The sequence below is a fragment of the Chenopodium quinoa genome, unplaced genomic scaffold, assembly GCF_001683475.1.
Source record: "Chenopodium quinoa cultivar QQ74 unplaced genomic scaffold, ASM168347v1, whole genome shotgun sequence".
Classification (NCBI taxonomy): domain Eukaryota; kingdom Viridiplantae; phylum Streptophyta; class Magnoliopsida; order Caryophyllales; family Amaranthaceae; genus Chenopodium; species Chenopodium quinoa.
Window position 1 is genome coordinate 677149 of NW_018744072.1, and position 17559 is coordinate 694707.

At 34.7% G+C, this 17559-nt stretch overlaps 1 protein-coding gene across 1 annotated transcript; it reads right to left on the bottom strand.

Moving 5' to 3' along the window:
- Window positions 1–8204: 8204 nt before the first annotated feature.
- Window positions 8205–12186, bottom strand: LOC110691312 (zinc finger protein JAGGED-like). Its single transcript, XM_021868234.1, has 5 exons — window positions 11110–12186; window positions 10857–10948; window positions 10252–10368; window positions 9328–9424; window positions 8205–8586 (listed from the first exon to the last, which is right to left on the bottom strand). Coding segments are annotated over exons 1-5 (657 nt in total). The 5' UTR covers window positions 11112–12186; the 3' UTR covers window positions 8205–8237.
- Window positions 12187–17559: the final 5373 nt, after the last annotated feature.

A 17559-nucleotide genomic window follows, 5' to 3' on the forward strand; every position in this document is an offset into this window, starting at 1 on the left:
AAAAAAAACGTATAACCTCTACATTAGGATAAGAGAATAAGGAAAATTCAGGTAAAATAACCTCTACATTAGTAAGATATGGTCCGAAAGCAATGACTTGGTGGCCTGGGAAAGTAATCACAACATCTTTCATCAATAGAAATGAATACGAAAACACCTACTAAACTTCACTTGAATAGTTCTTTTTTTAAATCAGTCAACAAATGTATATATTTTGGCCAGATAATTGTGAAAGTGACTAAACCTTAAACTATACAATTGTACATTTTGTTACAAAACCAATTAACGATAAGTCAATAAGTTAGGCCTTAGGATTTATATACTGTGTTTTTTTGCTTCTATGTAATCCGATATTTGCTTAATTTTAGTACTCCCTCCGTATTTAAATAAATGAAATGTTTTAACTTTTTGTATTATTTATCTAATTCACTTTGATTAATATTTGTGATTTATAGCTATGAATAAATATAGTTTTGTGGGTATTTGTTGAAATTATCCCAAATTAAGAGTTTATTAATATTCAGTTATTATAGTTTTTACTTATTGTTTAAAGAATATTATCAAACAAAGAATTGTATTGGCATACGTGCACAAGGAAAATATTTCATTTATTTAAACACGGAAGGAATAATTGATTATTACAAACCCTCATATTTATAATGAATTATATACTAAGATATTTTATATGTGGCTGGCCACACCGTGTGGTCGGGATTACTTGAGTTTCTCGATCAAGGGTTACTCGAGTTACTCAGTAAGGGGTTACTTAAGGGGATTCGGTCAGGGGTTAGTTAAGGGGTTCGCTCAAGGGTTACTCGGTCAGGGGTTACTTAAGGGGTTCAGTTATGGGTTACTCGGTCATGGGTTACTTGAGGGTTCGGTTAGGGGTTACTTGAGGGGTTACTCGGTCAGGGGTTCGGTTAGGGATTACTCGAGGGGTTACTCAGTCAGGGGTTACTCGGTCAGGAATAACTCGAGTAACCCCTGACTGAGTAACTTGAGTAACCCCGGCAACTCGAGTAACCCTTGACCGAGTACCTCGAATAACCCCGGCAGCTCGAGTAACCCTTAACTGAGTAACTCGAGTAACCCTGGCCACATTGTGTGGCCAGCCACACAGAAAAATCCCCCTAAATTTTATGAATTTCTTAATTATGCATCATTTGTATTTATATTTATCCAAAAGAGCACAAACGAGGCTTCTTAGTCACTAGATCCTCTGTTCTGTTATCATACTAGATTAGTACACGTGCGTTGCACGTTGATGATAAGTAATTTTTCCTAATTTATATTATGTGAAATAAGTAATTTATAAACTTTAATCATGACTATATGTTTTTCATTTAGCGGGATTACAAATTTATACTTGTTCTTTTCTTTCTCTTAATTTATTTATTTTCCATAACCAAATAACTATTTTGAAGAAATCAAAGATTGGCATTATCCATAAGATCAATTAAATAATGATTGACATTATGCATAAATTGTAGATTAAAGAAAAATAAAAAAATAAACAATAATGACATCATACATTAAATTGGTGGGAAATTTTTTAATGAGGAAGCAACATATAGGATAAAGACGGGGATTGATAATGTCAGCAACGTTTTGTTTTAGTATTAGCTGATAGATTCTTAAAACTACATAGATATTATATTTAATGTATTTTTTGTAAAGCTCCTTTATTATAATGTTTCTATTAATCAATTTTATTTATACGAATTACACTATAGGATAGGTTTAAATGTGTTAGAACATCTATCAAAATAAGATAATAGTGGTACATATTAATCAAATTAATAAATTGTATTCTATATCTATGAGTAGAATATTTGAGAAATACGAAGTACTAGAATTCACTATCATAATTCAATATTCAATTCACTATCATAATTCAATATTCTGATGTTCAAAGGCGTATGTACGTGTAAGAGTAACCAGTTAACCACACCACCCTAATCATCAATGACTGTATTTGAACTTTATTTGATCTTCAACATCGTTAAGGAATACTACCAAATAAAATTTCATGGACCACCTAATACATAAGTCATACATAAACCTCGAAAATTGAGCAAAAACACATAGAGCAGCTAGCATCAACTAACCATGCATTCAAAAAATGATGTATTATGAATAATTTCAGGGGGAAAAAAAGTCGAAGAAACAAGTATAAGTCTAAAAGGAAAAGTGCCAAAGAAACATAACATGTATCCTACTTTCCTAAACAGGCTACTATTGTTTAAACCAATGAATTGTTCAACCCTACAAATAAAAAACATTTCATCCGTTTAATTTTATATGTAAGTGATTTTTGTGATAATATATGGTTGGTTGCGCATGCTTTCAGAATTTATTACGCACACATGCAGGTGTGATCGTGTACCCTCACCTTCATCTATCGTCCTATACTTACGACTAACATCAAATTAAAGTATTTTTACATAAAAATCGCTATTTTCAACATCATTGTCATGCAACTATCCAAACCCACTTCTGATTCATGAAATGTAACACTTGTTAATGAAAAACATAAAAACTTCAGCTTAAAGCTCTGAATACCACTCAAACAAGTACTTTTTGTGCATTTGAGAGAGTGGGGTTCCATGTAAGAAAAAGATGTGTCAATGGAGTGGGAAGGATTGGAGGAAATTTATGCTGTGAAATAATGGAAGATGCGCGGATAGTAGAAGAATTTTGTATGTTAATAATGATATAATATGAAGTCAGTCTTAAACTTCTATAACCCTCAACTTCATATTTTGGTTGAGTAATCAAAAATAGTGTAATGTGAAGATAATGCATGATAACATGTAAAGTTGATCTTGAGCTCTAACTATTAAATTAAAGTTTTGGTTGAGTTGGTCATTTGACAGTTAATACAGAATGTTAACCAAAAGCGCATGTCAAGTAACACATTTAGAATAGCTAGCTTGGAAACACGAATTGAACATTAAAGAGAATTGTGAGGCGAAAAAAGGGTTGCGGAATTATTTTAATTTTTTGGACACAACAATGTCTAACTTGCACTAGTACTATTTATACAATGATTAGGCTATGGTCGCTCTTGTTGCTAATTAGTTGATAGCTGATTGATATAACTGAATGTATTAAGTAATCTGACTAGCTTGTTGTATTAGCTAGTTGTGTAAAAATATGTGATTAATTACTAATAATTGTTAGCTATTCAATGCATGTAATAACTAAAAAAACTAAATGTTCAATACACTAATTAATTTAATATAAAGCTCTTTTGAATGTATTAAGTTAGTAATGACAAAGAGTGTGAAAACTATTATAACAAAATTGCGGCTTGTTATTATATATTTTTGGTGTGTCAAGGATATAAAATAGCCACGTCGGGAGAAAAAAACACATTAAAGAGGGGGGTGAAGTTAATTGAATTCGGGTGTTTTAATGGAGCTTGATAATAATGAGGAGTACAAATGTACAATCATCCAAGTAGAGTAGACCGCGTGATCTGCAGTTGTGAACCAATATTGGTCTTTTTGAGATGAACAGTCGCTTTCATGCATCTTCAATTATGCATGTTTTCACAGGGGTTTACTCCTCCTCATCCACTTGCTATAACTTATGCTATGCTGCCCGTCTTCAAATTTTAATCATCTTGAATAATGGTTTATATTATATTAGATACATACTTGATAGAGTACTTAAATAATCTGATCTTTTCATCGTTAACGTTGCATCATTCAATTCATTATTAATGCAACAAACAAATAGAAATGGATATTCACTTTGACCGCGAAAAAGTTTGGAGTATGTAGTTTGATCATGTTCTTCAAGTCCCTTCACGGCATCAATTTGTCGATGATTTCACTAAGTGGCCTAGCTTTTACGGTACGTATGATGGGAGTGGAGGCAGTGGCCTGGAGCTCCAGCTTTGATCAAAATTGTTCTTGCATAAATAAAATCACTACTAGTGTTATTTGTCATGTTATAGTTGAAGTAAAACCGCTAACATCAGTAGCAAATTTATTGAATAAACTCCTACTGATTTTAAAGGTTAATTAATGTAAAACCACTAACACTTGTAGTGGTTGTATTGATGGTCAAGAATAAGGCCCTGTTTTTTTGAGCTGTCGTAGTCTGCTCTGCTCTATTCTATTTTGCGTGCCCTGCTCTACTGAGTATTAATAATCTACTCTACTCTGCTGACACCTGCTTTGCTCTGCTCACCTTTACTCAGAAGCTCAAAAGAACAGGGCCTATCTATGAAAGTAGAAAACAAACCTTTAATAGAGTATATAAATTAAAAGCTTTTGGTTGGAACTCAGATCGATTTATATACTGTATCACATACATACCAACCCACATAAACACAGCTGTTTTCAATTGTAGCATTTATCATGAAAACCACTCATTATTCTAATTTTGTCATTAATTAGAAAGTAAAAGTCGCTAAAATTTAAAATGTACTAAGTACAAGTTTGTCTAAAAATAATTGGTTTGACCGACCTAAACAAGACTTACAAGAGTGATGATGATGATAAGTGAGACATAATATTTGGGATCTGCATAGGATTTTGCACCAAATTAGTTGTTGTTTTCAAATGTAATGATATAGTACATAAACAATATAATACAAACAACATAATGCCACAAAGAGTGATACATGATTGCCATGATATCATTATTATCTCTTATTTTCTCATCAGGTATCACTTCTCGTTCTCGGATTTGGATCCTCTATATAGGGTGGTCCATATTTATAAATGTATTTGCCTGAGAGATATTTAGCAGTGCCTACCTAAACACTTCTATCACTTTTAGTTCACAATTTGTAACCTGATATCTGCATTTATTGTTGCCTAGCAACCACACACATTATTGATATGATTGTCTCTATTTCAAATGGATGTGTTTGATGCATTGCTCGGTTCAACTCGGGTTCTAGTCAGGTTCGGTTTGAACAATGCTTGTTTAGTACTCGAATTGGAACTTCGTTCTCGGGTTCAAATTGACCTACGAAGTTAAAAAGCCCTATTTAATTATTTCTATATGAATTTGTTATCTGTGATTATTATTAAACCTTACACTTCTACTAATCAAACATAGTCATCCTTATACAACTCTTACCGTACAAATAAAACATACTTAATTCTTCACACCATGCAAAGTCCGAAGATACTAATAGCGTGCAGGAAAGTCGATCTTAATTTTGTGTTTCAATAAGCCTCGCTCTGTTTGTTTTGAATAAAACATTTTCGATGAAAGTTGATTTTTCATGGAGAATATAGTTTCAAGGAAAACTACATACAATTGCAAATAAGTTTTTATTTGTTTGTTTCCTTATAAGAAAAGTTAGAAAGAAATTGAAAATAAATTACAAATCAGTTTTCCTTTACTAGTTTCCTGACAAAAAAAAAAAATAAAGTGAATAGTGTACTGGTGATGATGGATGAGAGGAAATTAAAAAGGAGTAATGAGAGGAAATTAAAAAGGAGGTAAAGAGTGTTGAAGCATAAACTCTAAGCGGACACATGTAAGTGTCCCATATTGAAAAAAGAAGAGAGAGTTAAACACTTTACGAGAAAAGAAGAAAGAGTTAAACATTTTATAAGGCTAAGGGCCTACTCCTCCCATTGCCATATGATTTAGAATGGAATCTTCTTTGGTCTTGTGAAGTGGATTCTCTCTCTTGGTTATAGTTGCGGTCCAAACCCGTATTTAACATGGTATCAGAGCCAGACTCATGGTTGAGACCTTTAATGGCTTAAGTATAATGAGTACACTAGGCCAAGTTGAGTAGGTTCAAGTGGGGGGGGGTAAAAATGCTCTTTAACCCCAAAAATTTCACATGAGACAAATTTAAGGGACATTACATGTGAGGGGAGTCTGAACTATAAACTCTCAAAAAACACATGAAAGTGTCCCATATTGGAAAAGAAGAGAGAGTTAAACACTTTATGAGAAAAGAAGAGAGAATTAAATACTTTATAAGGCTAAGGGGCTACTCCTCTAATTGCCATATGGTTTTAGAATGGAACCTTCTTTGGTCTTGTGAAGTGGACTCTCTCTTAGTTACGAGTGCGGCCTAAACATGTATTTAACAAAGAGGAGAGAGTAAAATACGGCTTTCCTTTGCAACTTTTTTACAGTACTTTGTTTTCCACTATTAAGAGTGTGATTTTCTACAATTGAGAAAATTGTTTTCCACACCTTTACAAACTTTTGTAGAAAAATGATAGAAATGAGAACATCACTTCCCATGAAACATTTTAAACCAAATCAAACACACGGCCTTTGATATAATGGAATTTAAATTAATTAGGTCAATAACGGTATGGTTTGGTTTATTCCAAAAAATCTCCAGCTGTTACAACTCACATAAAATCAGGTTATGGTCGCAAAACAAGTAGCCATTAGAAGATGTAACTTTATGTCCTCTTAATATACAGAATAAAGCTTTATGAGCCTTTATCAATTTATCATAAATTAATAAAATTAAGGAGTAGAATATTCTCTATTCATTCATACAAATTTTTAATTCCTACAAAACATAGAAATTAAAATACCAAACCCTCATGGCAAATGTGACATTTGTATTATTGATAAATGATGATTAGTTTCAATTGATTTTGATAACGAATCTAATCAACAAAAATCTTGACCGCTTAAATACTCACAATAGTACAGTTTGATTTTGTATGAGTACTTGTTTTAATGATAAAGGTATACTTAGTATCTCATCATTGCGTTAAGTTGAGAGATGAAACTCTAATATAATTAATTTAGAAGTAGAGATGATAATATCCTTGTTCTCCCTATTTTTAAAGAGTCTAGTCTGTAAATCAATGCAAGATCTTACAATACCATGAGGGTTTCTGTTTGGTGTGCACCTCTTTGATTCTTGGTACTAAATTTTTTGTTAAAAAACAAGCTATAAAAAAAAAGTAAGATCCAAGTAGCACTACATATTTTGAAGAGTTTTGTTTAGAAGCTATGGAGTAGATAAATAAATTCTTACCTTGACACGTTCTTTATATTAAAGAAATAGCATGACACAATTTATAATCGCGTCAATGACACGTAATTCTAATTGTTTTATCTCGAGAAATAGCTTAATGTATGTACAAATCCAAATTGGGGAACCAAACTTAATAAGTAAAAATGTTTAAGTATAGTCTTAGATGTCAAATCTTGTACTTGTAAATAAGTGAGATTTTGATTTTTTAAATTTTTGGGAATTATTTGTAAGAATTGTCTATCTTATTAATAAGAGTTGTCTGACTATTTTATTTAATAAGATCCTTTTTCTTGCTTTTAAAGAAAAAAAAAACATAGTATTTATGTTGTTAAAACAATTCGTTTAAGTTTGATGTTAAGGGCCAAATTCTATTAACTTCAATATACTTTTATCAAGATCTAACATTACTTCAGTATATATATATAGACATGAATTTAACAAGATCCAACATTACTTCAGTATATTATTTCTTAGTCATATATATATCATATATACTATGTGATTTATATAAGAGTGTGTGAATAGTTTCAAAAATGCTACAATCGTAAAAGAGTGAAAGTTTGGTTTTGTTTGTTATTCATTTTGGCTCCCTACCTAGGGTTTAAAAACGAATGTGAATCACCGAAATCAATTTGATAATCCATAATGATGTAAATGGGATTGAATTACACTTTGGCAATACTTGGGTGAATAAAGCAAAAAATAGAGCAATAAGTATCTCCTAAAATAGCCATGCAAAACAAAAAAAATAATAATAAATGAGAGAGAGTAAAAAAAAAAAAAGTATAATAAGAGAAACAGTAGCTAACAAGAAAGGAAGAAGAGGAGTTAGAATAGGAACCATTCAGTTCATATCCAACTGGTTGTTTACCTGCAATAACACAAACTCTAGTTTCTTTATGTTTTGTTCCAGTTGAGTTCAATTCCCTCCTTTCCATAAACCTCCAATTCCCTACCAAACAAACTATCCCTTATTCTCTCTCCTCTGCCCTCCTTCTGTTTACTGCTCCTCTTCTGAAAGAGAGACACTGCAACTCTTTGTGAGCTCAACCCTACTTTTTTCCAATACTTCCAGAACCTACCCTTATATTTCTTCTTTTTTTTATCATTAAAAAAGTTGTCATTTATCAAACCCTTATATATATATATATATATATATATATATATATATATATCTTTTTTTTTTGCATGGCCCTCACTAATCTTAATTAAGAGGGTTATATTAAAATGCATGGTTAATATTAAATTAATATGGACTTGTTAGTCCATCTTCTTGGTCTAGACCGTCGCGCCCGCCTGTTGGTCCGGTGAACCCTGGTAAGCTTACTGGTGCTCCGATGCAAGTATAGTTTGTGGGGGATGATCCGGTGAGTGCATGGCCATGTGCCATGTAGTAGTCCCCTGATGGAAATATACGTGGCGGTGGCGTCGTGGTGTACAAGCATGGTTGTTGATGATGATGATGATATTGTTGTTGTGGTTGTAGAACTGTTGATGATGCGCCACCGGAGAACATAATTGGTCTTGTTGGGTAGACTTGTTGTGGTGGAGGTGGTGGTGGTTGGTGATATATTGCACTTGGTGGCACATAAGACCTAGTCAAACAAATTAACATCAAACTAAAATTAATCATTGTAAGTTTAATTTTGTTAAGAAATGCCAGGTTACATTTGTGTCACTAGATGACATGCAAAATATTACTCTGTACTACTTAGCTTAGATTTTGTGTATATTTTTTGTCGCTCTTGATTTTATTAGATAAAATGTTATATTTGAAATTAACTCCTAAAGTTAGCTTGATTGAGTAAATAAATACTTCTAAGTGTTATATTATTTTCAAAGAACTAAAAGAAAATTATTGCTTATTAATATTTTTACTAAGATTGAACATGTTAAATAAAATATGATAACTTAATTGTATAGTAGGTGGTGTAAAGAAATACAAGTATATAAATACATTATCACAAAGTACTTTGTAGTATATATGTTACTTCATAAATGTAACATAAATAATCCGCCATACTTGGAACGAATAAATTTTGTTACATTGGACGATCAAGGATATTAGTTATCATTATAGCCATCAACTATTACAAAACTTATCATCTAATTAATCTTCTAATGTTTCGACTTTAAGTATTATCAATTCGTATTAATCTTCTAATGTTTCGACTTTATATATTATCAAGGATAGTACTTCATAACATTGTATCCAAAAATAAATACTCCTCTCATTTTTATCAAACTTTCCATTGCATTTACTATGGATATCTTTTTTGATGAACCATTATAGTAATATTAAGTGATGTTGGAAATAGAAAAAAGGAAAAAATTACCCTAAGTGGGTGAGAGGGTGGTGAGGAACCGGAAGGGGAGGGTTATCAGAGCTATACACCAGTTGCCGAGCCTTGTTTAGCGTTTCTGTCTCTCTCTCTGCACCCAACAACAACATTAGCAGCTACTTTAGATTAGTAGAGTAACTAGCTAGCATAAAAAGCCTAATAATTGAATAAAAAAATGTTAAATATATTAGTATATACAAGTATAATTAATAATAGTAAGAAATGAAATGTTAGAAAAAGATGCATCAATCAAATCAAAGGAGACAAGCATAAAAAGTGTAAGAAAAACAGTAGTTGTTATTACTAGTAAGTGTGCTAGAATTTCAGAGGTTTACAAGAAGGGAAAGTTTTTGATATGACTACGCCTCTCTGTGCCTTCTTCTGATTCTGGACTACTCTAGAATCTGCTCATCGCCGGCTTCCCTATCTACCAATATGTAGGAGTATCTTTCTATCTTATTGTTTTTTTTTAATTCATTATATTAATTATCAATCAGATCAATGCCTCTTATTCTAGGGATTGGTGGTGTATCAATTAATCAACGCTCTCTACTACGAATAGTTTATTCTTATTAATACTGTTTCTAAAAGCTCTACCTATTTCACCGTCCAAATAAGAACAAACGATTCACTGTTTAGTTATTATGAATACTACTCCGTAAACTTAAAAATAAAATAAAAAAATTTATTTTAATTAATTATGGTTCTCCATTAATATTGCAAAGTGAGGATTTAATTGCCAATAATTATTGTAATAGAATGGATGAAAGCTAATAACATAGGGGTTATTATTTCAAAAAGAAAATAATGATAAGATTTTAACCTTTGATACTAAAAGTTAATAGGATTAAAACACATAATTAGTAAGGAAAATTATTTAGTGGAAGAATTGAAATATTAGAGGGAGCAGAAACATGCCTTGGCGGTGGCGGTTCATGTGACCACCAAGGGCTTGAGATTTGCAGAACTTGAGGGAGCAAAACCTACACTCATACACCTTCCCACTTTCATCTTTGTTCTTCTTTTTCTTATGTCCTGCAAGATTTTTTTTTAATAATTAGAAATAAATTACAAAACACCCAAATTAAATTAATCCATTTTTGGAAAATCATTATAAACATATTAAAAGTTTTACATCAACAAAACGTCACTAATGAGTAATGACACAAGATTTACACACACAACAAAAGCAAAACCTAAACCCTAATTCTTGTACTATGCAAACAAAATATATACAAAAAAATGTGGAAATTTTTAATTAAGAATAGTAAATTCATCTTTTACTTACCCAAGCTCATAGATTCACTAAAATAGTCTAATGAGTTTTTCTCTTTCATTTTAAAGATATTGTCCTGTGTATTAATTAAAGTTTTTTTTTTTTTTTTTCTTTGGGATAACTCAGTTAGTGTGAAATCAGATAATATGCCATCCATATGTAAATGAAAAGGAATTTTATAAAAAAAAAAAAAAAAGAACATAGCATAAAAGTGGGGAAGGGTTAGGAGGGAAATAATTGAAATTACCAGAAGTAGAAGTGTCTTCATACAATTGTTTGCCATCTCTAGTGAAATCCTCCGGCAAATAATTTAGGTCCAATGGGCTCCCCTCTGGCCTCCTACACTCCCCACCATAAAACACACACAAATTAGACAACCAAAATTAAAATTTAATTAACTCGAACAGGATGACTACGAGAGATTGACTATATACAATACACTTGTTGTATACAAGTAATCAAAAGGTACGATAAAGATGAGAAAAAGAGAGTACGCATACATGGATGGAAACAGTAGTAGTAAACGAAGAAAGAAGCTAAGAGCGAGTTGAGTGACTAGTAAACTCCGAGTTTGAAACTAACTTCTAGTTGTAGTTTGAAGGTAGTAAAGAAGAAAAAATTAAAACATAATTGAAAGATTTTGTAAAATTTCTTTCAGTTCACTCTGGCAGTCAGCTGAATACTCATTTTATCACTCACTTAATATTGATGGCAAGTGAGACATAAAGGGTGGGTCTCGTGACTTTAAAAAGGGGAAGTGAAGGGAAGAAGTAAAAGGGTGTGTTTTAAATAAGTGTCATTCGGGTTAGGGTCCATTAGGAAGGGAATGAGAGTGACAAGGCCTTACCCTAGTGTGTCTAGGTCTATGGCCTAATTCTATGTTATATAGTACTTCCTCTATTATTTCATATCTTTTATCTATTTATTTATTTATTTATTAATTTGTTTTTTTTTTATGATATGGTTGTTTAACATTAATTTAACACATAGAGTTATGTAAGTTGAGTATGTGTTAATGAAAAGGATGTTTGTAATTGTCTAGAGATTGGTGTTTGAATATAATAAGGGGTTTTTATAATTAAGGTTTAATTATTGACTTATGGTAATGATGAAAATGATAGTTGATGTTTTGTTGGTGATTAAGAATGGCTTTGTTGTTGAATTACTAATATGGTGAAAGAGGAGCTTAGCTAGTTGATATTGTTACGATTGATTGTGATTTAAGAGTAATCTGTTAGCTACGTGGAATAATAGCACTACGACGTACATAAAATAATTTAGAAATATATGATGATGAATATATCGGAAAAAAAAAATAATAATAAAAAAAAAATCCTTTATGAATGGGAGAGGCTAAGGACAAACCTGATACATGTAAATATAACACACTAGACTAAAGAACAACACAATGTTGTAACAATAATGTAATTATAGACATCTAAAATTGTCTCCCCAAATTCAAACCTGAAAATCTAAACCGGATGATGAACAACATTTCATCGCCATTATTGGTCGGATTGCTTATTGAATCTTTGGAGTACTTAAAACCACATTCATAACCCAACACATTTTCATAAGTTGACCCAGTTTTAGTCCAAGTATCCATTTCTTAGCCCAAACCTTAATTAAATATTTTCCTTAATTTTTCGGCAAGGACAAGTGCCGTCAGGGCGTATATAGTGGTAGATGTCATTATCAGTGGGCCCGTGCCTGGGGGATCTGTCAGCGGAGCCAAGAAAAGCATGTCGCAGCACAGGCACGTGGTGAATGCTTTGGGAGTAAAAGACCGTCCTCGGCCCTCCAGCATTCCATCAGTATCCTTCTTAGAGGCTGATATCAAGGGCATCGTTTTTCCTCATGATGATCTGTTAGTACTCATACTAGCTATAAATGGTAGGTTGATCAAGCGAGTCTTAATTGATGGAGGAAGCTCTGCAAATATATTGTTCACAAAGGCTTTTGATGCTATGATGATTGGAAGGCAGTACTTAAGGCAAGTGCCCTACCCAGTCATCGGTTTCAATGGATCTACCATCAGGCCCGAGGGCAGCCTTGTGTTGCAGGTTCGTATCGACGAAGGAGCTGCCGTGAGAGATGTGATGACGAAATTTCTAATGGTTGATGTGCCGTTAGTGTACAACGCCATCGTCAGTAGAACGATGATACATGAAGTACAGGCTGTCGTATCAACATACCACCTAACAATGATATACATATCTAATAACGGTTTCCCTGAGCGTGTTAGGGGAAGCCAAACAATGGCTAGAGAATGTTATATGACAGCGCTAAAACAGCCATGCCGACAGCCGTCAATGGATAGTGTAAGTTAGAAAAGGGAAAGAACCCCATCCGCACATGACCTGTCTATGGAGAATTTTGATACACGGCCAATGTCGGTACCCTGTCCCCTGCCGGGAGGGGAAACCATTGAAGTTAAGTTACAGCCGGGAGTCCTAGGTCGAGTTGTGAGAGTTGGATCTGACATGGATGTTGATTTGCAATGTCATTTAGTTGATCTCCCGCTGGAGAATGCAAATGTATTTTCCTTCTTGGCTGATGAGATCTTAAGGATACATCCCAACATCATGTTACACAAACTGAATGTAGATAGAAAAGCAACACCGGTAAGACAAAAGAAAAGGAATTTCTTGACTAAGAAAATCGAAGCTGTACAAGATGAGGTGAATAAATTGCTAGTGCCAGGATTTATAGAACCTTGTACTTACCCTGAGTAGTTAGCCAATGTGGTGATGGTGAAGAAACCGTCAGGAAAGTGGAGAATGTGTCGATTTTACTGATCTAAACAAGGCTTGTACAAAGGATTGTTATCCCTTGCCCATGATAAACATGCTGGTAGACTCAACCTTAGGCCATGCTTTGTTGAGTTTTATGGATGCGCTCTCAGGATACCATCAAGTCAGTTTATATGAGACCAACAGGACCAAGGCCGCGTTCATTATAGACGTTGGAGTTTATTGTTATAGAGCAATGCCTTTGGGCTACGAAGTACGGGCGCGACATATCAGAAATTGGTCGACAAGGTGTTTGTAAATCAGAAGGGTAGAAATGTAGAAGTGTATGTGGATGATTCCATTGTGAAGAGCCGATTAGCTACAGATCACATTACAGACTTGCAAGAAACTTTTAATACTCTTAGACAACACAGAATGAAGTTAAATCCGGAAAAATGTGTTTTTGGTGTAAAATCGGGGAAATTTCTGGGTTTTATGGTTAGTGAAAGAGGAATTGATGCAAATCCCGATAAGATTGATGCTATTCTCAGTTTGCCACAGCCGAAATCGATATAAGACATACAAAAACTCACAGGCCGCATGGCGACATTAACTAGATTTATAAGCAAATCGGCTAACAAGGCACTCCCATTCTTTGTCGTGTTGCGGCAAAACAAGACATTTGTATGGGGTAAAGAGCAGGAAAAAGCACTCGAGGTAGTCAAAAATCACCTCCGATCATTACCGACAATAGCTAGGTCAAAGAAAGGAGAGAAGCTTCAATTGTATATCTCAGCATCTCCTAAAATGGTAGCAGCGGTGTTACTTGTAGAGCGAAAGAAAGTGCAAATGCCCATCTACTTCGTGAGTCATGTTTTGAATCCTGCGAAACGACGATACCCGTTGATAGAAAAGATTGCGTACGTAGTAGTGATAGCGGCGCGAAAGTTGAGGCCATATTTTGATGTACATACAATTGAAATTCTAGCAAATTAGCCGTTAGAAAAGTCCCTTCAGAAATTGGAAACTTTTGGCTGTCTTCTCAAATGGGCCATAGAGCTGTCAGAATATCATCTAGTTTACAAACCGCAAGTGTCTATAAAGGCATAAGCTTTGTCTGACTTCATTGTGGAAACATCTTACACAGATGAAGAGGAAGATATCGGAACGTGGAAGGACTCAGTTGACGGTTTAGCAGCTTCAACCGGTTCAGGGGCCGGTATTATAATGACTTCCTCGCAGGGAGATGTGTTTGAGCTGTACGCTATAAAGTTCAAATTTAAAGCTTCCAATAACGAAGCTGAATATGAAGTGGCAATAACTGGAGTCCAATTATGTATAGTGGCAGAGGCAAAACGAATTGAATTGTCAACGGACTCATAATTGGTTGCAAGTCAGTTTAACGGTGAGTATAAGGCCCGGGAGCAAACAGTGACAGCTTACCTTGCCAAAATGAAAGAATAGCGGCAAAGTTAAAGTACTCTGAAATCACATTGGTCCCACGTGCTTAAAAAGCGCAGGCAGATGCCTTGGCAAAACTGGCGAGTTCAAGTTTCAACGATTTAGAGTGAACAGTGGTGGTAGAAATCCTAGATCACAAAAGCATTGATACAACTCAAGTGGAGGTTAACTGCATTAACGGGGGCCGAGAGTGGTACAACGATATTCTGGCTTACAAGTTATACTATACCCTCCCTACCGATAAGCTTGAAGCCCACAACGTGAAGAAAGATAGCATCTGGTTTGATATGTTTTGCGGGGGGTTATATAAGAGAGGTTTCTCATTACCACTGCGAAGGTGCAAAACGGCTTTCAAATCCGCAAGGTTGATAGAAGAAATTCATGAAGGTGAATGCGGAAATCATGCGGGCGGTCGGTCTATGTCTTTAGAAGCTATGAAGAGAGGTTACTATTGGCCGACAATGAACGCAGATATGCTAGCATATGCGAAAAAGTTCATCTAGAAAAACAAATTTACCCGGTTTGGTTTGCCGATGGTAGTGGTGTTTGATCATGGCTTCCAATTTGATTGCAGCCTTGTCAAAAATTTCTTGAGTGTATACAAAGTAAAGTTTACCTACGCGGAAATTTTCCATCCACTGTCGAACGGTCAGGTTGAAGCCGCTAATAAGAAAATACTCAATGCGTTGAAAAAGTAGAAGACGCAAAAGGGTTATGGGCCGATTTGGTACCAGATATAATGTGGGCCAATAGGTCAACGATAAGAGGAGCAACTGGAGAATCACCGTTTAACCTCGCTTTCGGTTCAGAGACGGTTATCCCTGCTGAAGTCGGCCTTCCAACATTTCGCATTTAACACTATTATGAAGAACAAAATGATCATTTGTTAAGACAGCAGTTAAATTTTTTGCCATAGGTAAGGTTGAAAGCGGCCATTAAATCTGAAGCTTATAAAAATAGAATGAGTCATGCTTATAACAAACGTGTTAATTACCGTTCTCTTGAAGACGGTGATTTGGTTTTAAGAAGAACAATGGCTACCAGTAAGGAAAATGCAAATGGTAAGCTAACCGCGAATTAGGAAGGTCCTTGTCAGATTTATGAAACTCTAAGGCAAGGGTCATATCGGCTAATGACCCTAGAGGGTGTACCCCTTAATAACGTCTGGAATGTAAGCGTCCTTAAGAAATATTATGTGTAATAGCTATCTTTTTTTGGGTTCATAATTATGTATTATCGGACTGACTAAGGGTCATCACATTTTGTAAACTTTGTGTGCTTGATTGACGTCGTTAATAAAGTTGAAATTAGCGGCCCGATATCAAATGTGTGAACCCCCCCTCCCCCCGCTTTCGATATGGACGTGCGAACGGCCGAGCTAGCTGTATCACCCATTCAAGTGAGGAGGGAGGTTATATAACAAAGACACCTATAGGCGAGTTGAAATGATGGTCTGATCCACTATCTTTGCTCGACCTGAAAAGGTTGCAAGTATCATACAGGTGAAATCATGCTATAACCTAGGCCCATAATCTGGTCATGTTATAGTGGCTGATAGCCGTTTTTGCGAAAGGTATTCAAATAAGTTTTAAATAAGACTATTCGAAGGACCGAAGCGCCCACCAACACCGAAAACCTAGCTTAAAGTACATCATATCTGGTAAATGTCGACATAACATTATTGTGAAAAGAATGAAAATGGAAATAGGTATCAGACTAAATGACAGTCTAAAAGTACGCTGTGCAACTAACATACTGATAAGTAAAAGGAATAAATCACAAAACTGAAAGCATCATGTATACATAGCAAAAGTTAAAACTTAAAAGGTTATCAAACATACTTTAAAACAAAGTAAACCGACAGACATCACCCAAAAAAGTACAAGGATCAGACCGGCTAAAACAGACAATACTTTGTTCATACAAACAGAAACTTAGTCTTAGAACAACAAAAACACAAATAAAACTCATTCAGCTTAGCAGCAGTTGCAGGAAAAGGAGGATCCACATGATGAGTTTGGTGATGACTGCCCAACCCTTTAATCTTTCTTCTTCTCAGACTCTTTCTCTGGCCCTTTCTCACCTACAAAGCTGGAAAGAATGGCGTCATCAAACTCTTCATCCACCACATCACATGGATCAACGTTCGTCATTGTTTCAATGCTGGGGGGATCGAAAAATATGCTTCTTCATAGCTGGTAGGAGAATGATGTTTGTCCTTACCATAAGCATCCTCGATTAACTGCCATCTCGTCTCCTCCTAATCCTCAACACGCAACGATGTGCCGCCACCCATCCACCGGTATAGCGATCAACAAGCTTGTCCCGATATAAGTCAGACCTCAAGAACCGGTTGACAGCTTAGCGCCTGATAGCAGGCTTCTCAAGACGAGCTTGCTCTAGATCTTTCTTCGCTTTCTCTTTCTGCCCTCTCAGCCTTCAAGCTTTTTTCCAAATCGGCTTTCTGGGTTTTCAGCTTGTCTTGATCCACCAACTTCTTTTTCAACTCTTCTTGATTAGTTAGCTGGTTCTCAAGAAGCTTTATCTTGACCTTGCAGTTCTCAAACTCGAGTGCGGCCGCTTTACGCTCATCTTCGGCCTTCTTCACAGTTCTCTCGGCTTTGTCCGCATACCACTGATAATATTTATACATGTGAACAACCTCTACAGCCGAATTAACAGTCTGTGCGCGGACACAAAATTGCAAGAGATACAATAGGACATAAGTATAACATAAGCTTGTCAGATATAAATCAC

What these genes read in the sequence shown, in the direction of transcription:
- LOC110691312 (XM_021868234.1), bottom strand. An exon ending in CATGAACCGCCACCGCCAAG is followed by an intron (nt 9,425 to 10,251) that starts GCATGTTTCTGC and finishes TGTTGGGTGCAG; the next exon opens with AGAGAGAGACAGAAACGCTA. An exon ending in CACCCTCTCACCCACTTAGG is followed by an intron (nt 8,587 to 9,327) that starts GTAATTTTTTCC and finishes TTGTTTGACTAG; the next exon opens with GTCTTATGTGCCACCAAGTG.